This window comes from Galeopterus variegatus, unplaced genomic scaffold, assembly GCF_000696425.1.
Source record: "Galeopterus variegatus unplaced genomic scaffold, G_variegatus-3.0.2 Scaffold295, whole genome shotgun sequence".
Lineage (NCBI taxonomy): Eukaryota > Metazoa > Chordata > Mammalia > Dermoptera > Cynocephalidae > Galeopterus > Galeopterus variegatus.
The window spans coordinates 313,314-323,093 of record NW_007726406.1 but is presented as its reverse complement, the minus strand read 5'-3'; the positions used below and the strand labels follow the sequence as shown (position 1 = coordinate 323,093).

The following is a 9,780-nucleotide window of genomic DNA, read 5'->3' as shown; positions in this document are numbered from 1 at the left end:
CCAAGGGCAGCTGAACCAGCCACTGACCCCCTTCTCGTCTGCCAAGGGTGAAGAATGGCAAACTGTGCACTCTGGCCCCCACCCACCCCATGCCTTTTCGCAGGGCTCATGCCTCAAAGGATCTCCACAAAGGGACAGCAGCCTAGGGCAGAGAAAGGCCCATTCTCCCCACAGCAAATGCTCTTTTCAAACCAGCCTCTCTCTTGTTGGAATGTCGCAGAGGCTGCCCCGTGCCCCTCAATTAACCTTGGGAAGTTGCCAGCAGAGCAGCCCTCGCAGAGGCCTCCCCTCGTCCCCTTCTCTCCACGTTCCTCCCTCTATCAGCCCATTGTCCGGGATTCCTCATGAATCTCCTTTCAGGCCTTGACTGACCTCCTCCCACCTCCACCCCCGGGCTTTCCTGGCAGTTGTGCCTACCCCCAAGTGCACAGGCTTTTGCTTTTCCAGGCTGATTTCCTAGAAAGGGAGTGGGGAGGAAGCTTCACTTCCAAGCCCTCACAAGTCAGGGCTCTGGATAAACCTCTTTCCTCTCCCAAATCGGTCCCATCACCACTACACATCCCTCCCACCCCACCCTCAGGAACACCACCTTCTCATGCATACCCAAATCTCCCAGATCGGGCAATCCTGTCTCCTGCATAGCTAAGTCTCTGCTATCTCACGTTGTTCCCTAGTTTCTAATCACCTAGAAGCAGACACTGGGCTGCAGGCAAGGTTAGAGTTTCAGCATCATCCTCTTCGTTTTAGCCAGGGCCGCAGCGCCATATCTATGGGACATGCGGAGCCAGACTGTGTGCTCTCCTGCCTGAGCTTCTGGTATACCTCGTGTGCACAGCACCCCTTGAGCTACTGGCCATTGGCCACTGCAGTAACCCCTTGGCACATTCTACCCACTGTCAGCTGTAAGCTTTGTGAAGGCAGGAACCATGTCTGCATTGCTTGTCCTGCACCTACTGGAGTACTTAGCTCTGTGCTGTCGGCAAGGTAAGGCAGGGATGGACTCAGGTCTTCTGACTGTAAGTCCAGTAATCTCTCCTTTATAACACGTTTGCCTTGTGTCCGAGCACCATGGAAACTTGTTGCTGTGGTACCCTCTGCCATGGATGTATTTTCCAAGAATAAACGTGATCTGTCTCTAGGCTCTCCACACCACTCTGAAACCCAACAAAGGGAGGAATAGAGAGGAAGAGAGAGAGAAGATTGAGGGAAAAGGTCTTGTGATAGAGGCGCCGAGCAGAAGGACGGATCAGAGGGGCAGGAGGTGAGCACGGGGTATGGGAGCTGGTCAGAGGGCAGCAGCAGGGGCGCCTGTCTGGCCTCATCCCCTCTCTTCCTGTCTCCTGCACCTGGTGGGGCAATGCTCATGCCAAGTCTCTGGGAAGGGGTGGAGGGGCCATGGCACAAAGCTGCACTTGGCATCTCCCAGCACTCCCACACAAGGGCCTTTTGTGTGGGGGTTGAGAGCTAGGCATGGAGGGGTCCAGAAATGAGAGGTCTGGGGTTGAATGGGTGCCAGAAATAGACCCCCAGAAGCCCTCCAGCTGTGGCTTCATGGCCCATTTTCCTCCCCATCCCTGGCCTGTCCATCTGTGAGTCCAAAGCAGAAGCACAGGCCCCTCCCCCACCACTGCCAGGGCCTCTTTTCACTCCCCAGCCCCTACCTCTGTGCCACTTGGTTTTATGTGAGCCAAGAAAGATGCTTTCTCCTCAGCCTTTCCTTAGGACCAGACCCATTTCTTATCCCCACCTCTAGCGGACCCCACACTCCCCCACATTACCCCCATTGCCTGCTCCCCATCCTTCAGAGCTGGCCTATTTCCTCATTTTCCCCAGCCCGGTCTCTGTTCTAAACATGGAGGCCTCTTCCTTGTGCCATGAACTTGCCAGACAGGTCAATTTATTACCACATCTGCATGTTCACCTGCCGAGTCTTTAGTGGCTGCCTGCTCTGGGCCATGCACCAGGGATGCTAGACAGGTGTCCCCTAGTCCTCAGTGGCTATGACCAGCATCCTCCCTGACCTGTGGTCCTTTGTTTCCTCCACTTGTCTCTCCCTCTCCCTTAGTGAAGACTGAGCTCGCAGCTCACTTCCTCCATCAGCCCTCGCCACCCGTGCCATCTCCACCTATTCTCCTGCAACCCCAGCCTGGGCCACTGTCTCTCTTAAGGTGCCCCATTGACTGTTTAGTAAGTGTCGTTCATGTGGTGCCATTTGGGGGCTGCTTGTTCATGGGGGAATTCTTTCTGCTGATGCTTCCTGAGCCTAGCCTCGAATCTCCCCATTTCTGGCATTTGAGCATGACCTGCGCCTTGGCCAACTCCCCATCTCTTCCTGATCCTCTGTTAGCATCAAGCTCTTGCCAGTTTCAAGGATGCCAGCTGCTTGAGTCCATGACTGTGTGTGCCTCTGCGGGAGCTTCTAAACTGTGCTAGAATCCCCCATTTGGGCCTTTTGGTTAAATCTGGGTCCCACTTTCCTTCTGTATAATAACTCAGGGACACGGAATTGGGCTGCTAGGGAGTCTGTGGCAGAGAAACTGCCCATGAGAATGTTCAGATCCTTCTCCCCTGCAGTCCCTTCTGTGGATGGGGGACATATAACTCAGACAAAAGGGGTGACCCAGACCCCACCCTGCTAGGGCCAGAGCTGGCATGGTACAGTGGAGGCCTGACTCCTGGCTGACTTAACTCCTGAAGGACAGGTGTGTAAGAGAAAGCCGCTGCTGCCCACCTCTCCCAGCAGGATGCTGGGGCCTTTAGCCCTGGGTGGGCAAGGGCATGCTCAGGTGGGCCACAGTTGCCCCAGGAGGCCCACGAATCATATTTTCCATGATGCAGCCCTTGGCAAGGTGAGCAGTGGTGGTGGTAGTTCTTGTGGGGCAGGTCACAGGAGGGTTCTCATTAGGGCTCCTGAGCTCTGAGGGACAAATGTCATCCAGAGCAGTGTTCCTAAATTAAGCTATGAAAACACAAAATGTGTCTTCTCTTAGGTTGTTCAGAACTGTCCTCAAATGTTGAGAAGAAAGAAGAAAGGTGTTGGTATGGCTGAGGGTGCTATCTATCTGGTTTTCAAATAAACTTATCCTAAATGATGGATCTCCTTCCTACTTTGGGCAAGAACTTGTCACCTTTTCAGCCAGACAGGAAATGACTACAGTTTGGCTAAAATTCCAGGAATTGGTTTCTTCATCAATTAATTTCTACTACATTGCCACAAATACCTCTTCCAGGGTATTTGGAGTTAAGATGAGCATGAGAGAGTTCCACTCTATAGATATACGTATGCACACCTGAGCACACATACATGAGAGGGCAAGTTGCGGGAGAATGCCATGTGCCACAGCTTGTGTGTGTTACACCTGCCACGTGTGCAGAATGCCACGTGTACAGAGCCCAGCAGTCCTGGGCACGGGGACTCATCTGGGTGAGATATCATAAAGTAATCCTATAGTGGTCAGAACAGGCATCGTAAGCCAGAAAGGACTCGATTAGTCTCTGGGTCAGTCACTACCACCTAACCAAGCAGTGGCCTTCATGGGAAATCGCAGCTGAGTGGGAGAACACTGTGTATTCTGGGAAATTTGAAGTTTGAGTTTCAATGAGAAATGGTCTTCAGGAATTCATTTTTGGAGAGGGCAAGATGGACTGTTAGAATAGCTACAAGGGTCTAGAAAAACAACTTATTACCAGAGGTCGCCTGCCCATGAGAACTTTGCAAAGCTTTTCTCCACTTCTCCTGCATCAGATCTTAAGATTAGACATTTACATTTTGGAAATCCAATTTCCTATTTTTATTTTCTTCTCTTCTTCCAAGTTCTTTAAAACATACTTAATGTTCTCTGGTGTGTTAAGAGAAAACAAGGTGGAAAACAATTAGGCTAGTCTTTCACAAGGGTCAAGGGCACATCCCCTTGACCTGGGACCTGGGACCAGTGGTAGCAGCTTGAGTTAAAGTGAGAAAATTCCAAGATCCAGAACTGTATGTGAAACCCTTTTGTGATGGTTAAATTTAGAAGTCAACATGACTGGGTTAAAGGATACCCAGATAGCTGGTAAAACATTATTTCTGGTGTGTTTGTGGGGGTGTTTCTAGAAGAGATCAGCATTTGAATCAGTGAAATGAGCAAAGAAGACCCCCCTCACCCATGTGGGCAGGCACCACCCAATCTGTTGAGGGCCCAGATACAACAAAAAGGCAGAGGAAAGGTAAATTTGCTCTCTTCTGGAGCTGGGACATCCAGCTTCTCCTGTCCATTGGACATCAGAACTCTAGGTTCTCAGGTCTTCAGGCTGCAGGACTTATACCAATGGCCCCCCAGATTCTCAGGCCTTTGGACTCAGATTGAGCATCTCTGGTTCTCTAACTGTCAAACAGCATATCATTGGACTTCTCAGCCTCCATAATTGCATGAGCCAATTACCATAATAAATCCTCTTTTATATATCTATTTCTGTATCTGTATTTATCCTACTGGTTCCGTTTGTCTGGAGAATCCTGGTACACCTTTCTTTCTAGAGATTTCTTCCAGAGTTTGTATTTGCTTTAATTTTGAAGACTGTGTTTATGGCAAATTTTATCATACCAAAATGGCTACAACACTGTCTTCCACACCACATGCTCTTCTTGCAATGTGACATGAACACTGCTGTATTGAGGGGTGGGGATTGTATCCTCGCCCTTTGAACTGGGGCAGCTTTTTTACTCTGGTGGAAGTAAGGCTATGTGTTTTCCAAGGCTAAGACAAAAAGGGTAATGTGTTTTCCACCTGGTTCTACTGGGATACCAGCTCTTGGAACAAAGCCACCATGCTGTGAGGAAGCCCAAGCAGCCTGTGCAGAAGACTACGTGAGGAAGAACCACAGCCTTTGACAACAGTCCTGGATCACAGCCAGCATCAAGTTGCTAGCCATGTGAGTGGGCTGTCTTCAAAGAAGAACTTCTGTGCCCAAGCAGAGCTGATGCCATATGAAGCAGAGAAGATTTGAGAGCAAATATACGACTTGTTGCTTTAAACTACCACATTTTGGGATGGGTTTTTATATGGCAAGACAACCGATACAATTCCCTAATTACATAAACACTAAACATGCTCTTTGGAGTCTGTTTTAGGTAAATTGCTTTGATTTAGAGCTGCCTCTCTTTTTCACAAGCAGCTATCCCAACAACTGTCCTGCCTTAGATTCTACAAAGAGGTCTGGGACCCTAGAGGAAGGTCAGAAGTGACAGGTGAGTGAACTGTTGTTTTTGCATCCTACTTGCTCAGTGGATATGAGAAGGGAGTGTCTCCTCTTCTCCTAGACCTAAAGCTCCTGCCAGCCACCCTTCTCACTTGTCCTCCAGTGGCCTATGGGGGTGTGCAGGTAGGTGGCTAGGTGTGTTTTTTCAACTGGTAAGATTAGTATTTTGTGTTTCCCAAAACTAAGTGCTTTTGCGAGGATAAGAGGATGACAGGCACTCTGGTAGCTAATAAACACAGCATTCCTAGACAGATTACTGCACCTATGGGGACAGGTGACTAATCAGGTACACTAAGAGCTGCTCATGGGAAGAGCTCATGTTCCCCCCTCACATCCCTCTCGGACGGCTGGGGGCCATGCTCACCTTGAATACTCAGCTGGATGTGTCCATGTCAGGGAGGGGCTGCCATCCTTCCTGGGTCCGAATCTCAACCACGTGCCAAGAGGGAAAGATTTGAATCATTTCATTCCTGTGACCTGATACAGCTGAAATCGATCTGATTCCAACTGAGCTGATCTGAAACCCAGCTGAGACATGTCTGATGATGCTGATACTGACTTTTCCCTTTGTATCAATTTTCTTCTCTCTCCTCTCTCCTCTCTGCCTCCACCCCCTCGTTCCACTCCACTTCCAGTAGACCTTCCAGAAAAAATTCATTCTCCTCTTTAGATACTTCCTTTGAACCCCTTCCCAATCCACCTCATGCTCTTAAACTGTTTATGTGCTTTTTTTTCTTTCCAGTGTGACAGACAGCTTTAATTACCGAGCAGAAACCTCCACCCTGAGCAGGACAGAGTGGATGGCCAAGCAGGTTCCATCAACGTTGACGTTGAGAGAGGCTCCATCCTCTTCCTTACCCTACAGGCCACTAGAAGATCTCTCTGAGCCCTGATGCTTCCCATGCCCTGCTTTATTTATACCTAAAAATGGTGAGGAACTGGTACCTGCCCTTGGGAATCCAGAATTTCTCCCGAGGCCACAGTTAGCTGCTTAGAAGTTTCGGAAGGAGAAGAATACTGTTATTACTGGTTCGGCAGATGGATTCCAGTAAGGTATACAGCACTAGGACCCTGGGAAAGTGGGGGGGGGGGGAGTGGGGGATGGGGGGAGCTGTTATTCTGGGGCATGCTGCCTGGGAATTAGTGCATCAGTGAGGCCTTTAGCTTACAGTTCACTTCATAGCCCCAAGAAAGGCATCTTGGCCCAGAAAGGGAACCTAAGGCAACAGCTCAGGGAAAGATGTCCCCAGAGTTATGCATCTTGAATGTGTCTGCAGGAGTGGAGTGGGTGGGTAGGGTAGGAGGTTACTGAAGAGTTCTGGTTCCGCAGATGACATCCAGAGCCTACAACTTTACCATTGTGTTTGCTGCTCTGCTGGGGGTCCCAGCTTTCCACCTCCTGGCTGGCAGTGGCTTAGAGGGTTCAGATTTCAGGGAAGGCTGTTCCTCCAGTGTTCAAGGCCACTCTGTATGCATGTCGTGTGTGTGTGTGTGTGTGTGTGTGTGCATGTGTGTGCATGCACACACACTTTCCCAGAAGCAAGTTGTCTTGTTCATTTGGGAGCTTCATGTCCTAGAGCCAGGTCTTTGTGGCTAATGAGTGCTCTGAGAGGATGAAATTCCTGAGCTCTACCCCTCTGCCCCTCTGTCTCCCTTCCTTGGCCAGCAGCCTGTCCTGGGGTACGGTGGGACTCTTACCATGGCTTTCACTCCTTGAAAGACAAGCATCTTCACTGCAGCCCCAGAACGCTGGTGTGAGGTGGTTGTTTGTAGTAGATGTTTCCATGACACCCATTTATTTCTTCTGCAAATACAACTGTATTGGGGGAAGGGACGAGGAAAGGCTAGGGTAGGGAGATTGGGAAATGTGAAGACTTCACAGTTTCCTTATCTATATTCCTCTGCAGGAATAAGAAGCCTCTCTCCTTCTTTCCTTTGGCGAACTGTTCCCCATATCCACCTTGGCTTTATGCTGCTGAAATGGGGTAGGCTCTGAGTCAGGTGGGGAGGGAGGAATCATGGGCAGGAGGAAGCACCCTTTTCGAGAAGGGGGAAGAAAAAAAACTTTTGTTGCTCAAAGTTGAGACTTAGTAAGGATGAGCAAAGATGACCGGCACTGGGGGTGGCAGTATGTGTACCCGTGTTCCAGAGGGGTCTGTGACACTCTGCAGCTGAGCCAGTGACTCATTCTACATCTTTGCGGCTTTTAGAGGTCATTTTAGTCATCCCCCTGCCTTCACACTGGATGGCACCTAACTTAACATCACGTTTGGTGGGGGTGGCTGCTGCTCTGGGGGAAGTGTCTGATTGTGAGCATGGGTGGGGGAGGCAGCGCGTGACCTCTTTGAAAAGATCTCCAGCGAAGGACGTGCCCTCGCTCTCCCAGCTGCGGTTCTGGGGTTTCCCACCACTGAATCAGCACAGTCCTCCTGGGAACTACTTTTTGCTGCATGGAAACCGGATGTTGGGTTCCCTGGGTGGGCGGGGGCTCCATCCCCTCAGACCTTTCATGGGTAATTGAGACACCCAGGGTCCCGTTAGCCAGCCCGAGAAGCTACCATTTCCTTCACCAGTAACTTGCCATGCAGTGTGAGCAGAGAACAGAACAGAGCAGAGACGCTACAACGCCTTCTCCCAAGCAATGCGCATGATTCTGCGGCTCTGTGCTCGCCACACTTCAACGCACCTTGAAATGGGCTCGCCTCCTTCGCGCTGCGACGGGCAGACGTCTGAGCCAATCGGACCCTAGGCTCTCGGGCAGTGTCCAATAAGCAGCCGGCGGGGGCGGTCCCGGAGGCCCGGCCCGGCTAGGCTTCGCCGAGGAGCTGGCTGCGCTCGGGCTCGGCTACTAGTGCAGGTGCCGCTGCGCCGGGCCGGGGAGGCTGCGCGCCGAGCCGAGCGGAGCCCAGGAGGGATGGAGACCCGGCCGCCCGGGCTGCAGGAGCACCGGCGCGGGGCGTAGGCGGGCCACAGGCGGGCGTGAGGCGGCGCTCGGGCTGGAGAAGTGTGCGGGCGCGGGAGCACTTTGCGATAGGATGAGGCTCCTGGCTGGCGCGCGGTAGTACTATGATTTGGTATGTGGCCACTTTGATAGCAAGTGTGATCAGCACCCGAGGTCTTGCGGCTCAAGGTGAGTTGAAGTGCAGCGTCCCTCCTCCGCCCCTCCCGGCGCTCTCAGCCCCTTGCTCCCCGGCCCCGCGAGCGCCGCGCCTTCGGCGGGCGAGGCTCGGGCTCGGGCCGTGCGCGTCCCGGGGCACTGCCGGGGAGGCCCGGAGGAGACGGGCGGGAAGGAGCCGAGCCCACGGGCTGCCGGGCACTCGGGGAGAGGACGCCTTGGAATCGAGGTCAATTTCGCCAACCCTGGGCCCCTTGGTTCACTCCGACGTGCGGAGCCCGTTGCCTCTTGCCTGAGCTGCCGTGTCCGCCGGCTTTGGGGAGCGGGCGGCTCTCCCGACTCTGGCTGCTGGGGAGTTTGCGGGTCTTCGGGTAGGCTGCAGCGCGCCCAAGTCTCGCGCAGCGCCACCGCTCCGCGGAGGAGCCCCTGCGGGAAGGCGCGTCGGAGCCTTGGGACTCTCGCATCCCCGACTAAGGGACAGGGTTCTCGGCCCTGAGGGCGCCCGGTTTACGCCCCTCCTGCCCACACACCTTGGCAGCTGGAGATCGGATCCGCCTCGCGGGGCGGAGGGCGCGCGGCGCCTGGTGCCCAGTGCCCGGTGAGAGGAGCAGAATTGATTCAGCCGGCTCCGAGGAGCGTCCGCTTTGGGCTGGCCTTGGCAGGCGCTCCGCCTATCTTACCGCGCCTGGGCCCCGGCCAGGCAAAAGTTCCCCGGGAGCGCGCCGAGGCTGCACCGACCCACGCCTCTCTCCCCGACGGCGAGGCTGCGAGACTGCGGCGGGGGAGGGGTCCCCACGGCCGCGTCTCGGAGCGGAGGGGATTGTTCTCTTTCCGGCACCCTGGTCTGGGCTGGGGAAGGGGTAGGAGGGAAGCCAGCAGGAGTTGGGTGACGCGTGCGTGAGCGCGCGGTCTTTTGCTTTGGAGACGGGCAGAGCGACCTACAAGCCTCTGGGTGGCACCCCGGCTCTCGGCCCTTGTATGGAAGTAGGAGCGGAGCCCGGAGGGTGCCAGGACTCTGAGCTCACGGCTCCCAGCTCGCAGACACCACCCGGCTGCGGGCAAGTTCACAAAGCCGGGGAGATGGCGGCGGAGAGAGCCGCGCCGTGGGAGGAGGTGGGCCGGAGGACCCCCACCCGCAGCACCCACGCCAGCGGCGCCCGGCAGGAGGGGTCAGCAGGAGGCGCCGTTTACAGGGTTATCTAGTCACCTTGACTGGGGGGTGTGTAAGGGGGGTGATTCGAGAAAGTTTCTGGAATGGAATATTTCTTCAGTGCTACGGGGGGGGGGGGGGGGGGGGTTTGAAAAAAACCGGGGGGGGGGGGAGGGAAGGGTGGTTATGTTAAGTGATGGTTGTTCGGGTGGATTAAAAACTCTCAATCTGTCAGATGGGAAACTGAGGCCAGGGTGGCTGCAGAAGCTTATGGAAT

The 9,780-nt window shown here is 53.8% G+C and overlaps 1 protein-coding gene across 1 annotated transcript in view; it reads left to right on the top strand.

Annotated features, from left to right (window-relative positions):
- Positions 1-8,071: 8,071 nt before the first annotated feature.
- The window catches only part of IGSF9B (immunoglobulin superfamily, member 9B), a 46,435-nt gene continuing 44,726 nt past the window's right edge, over positions 8,072-9,780 (top strand). Inside the window, exon 1 of the mRNA XM_008567130.1 lies at positions 8,072-8,368. Coding sequence (XP_008565352.1) covers positions 8,305-8,368 — 64 coding nt within the window. The 5' untranslated portion in view covers positions 8,072-8,304. The remainder of the gene's footprint in view (positions 8,369-9,780) is intronic.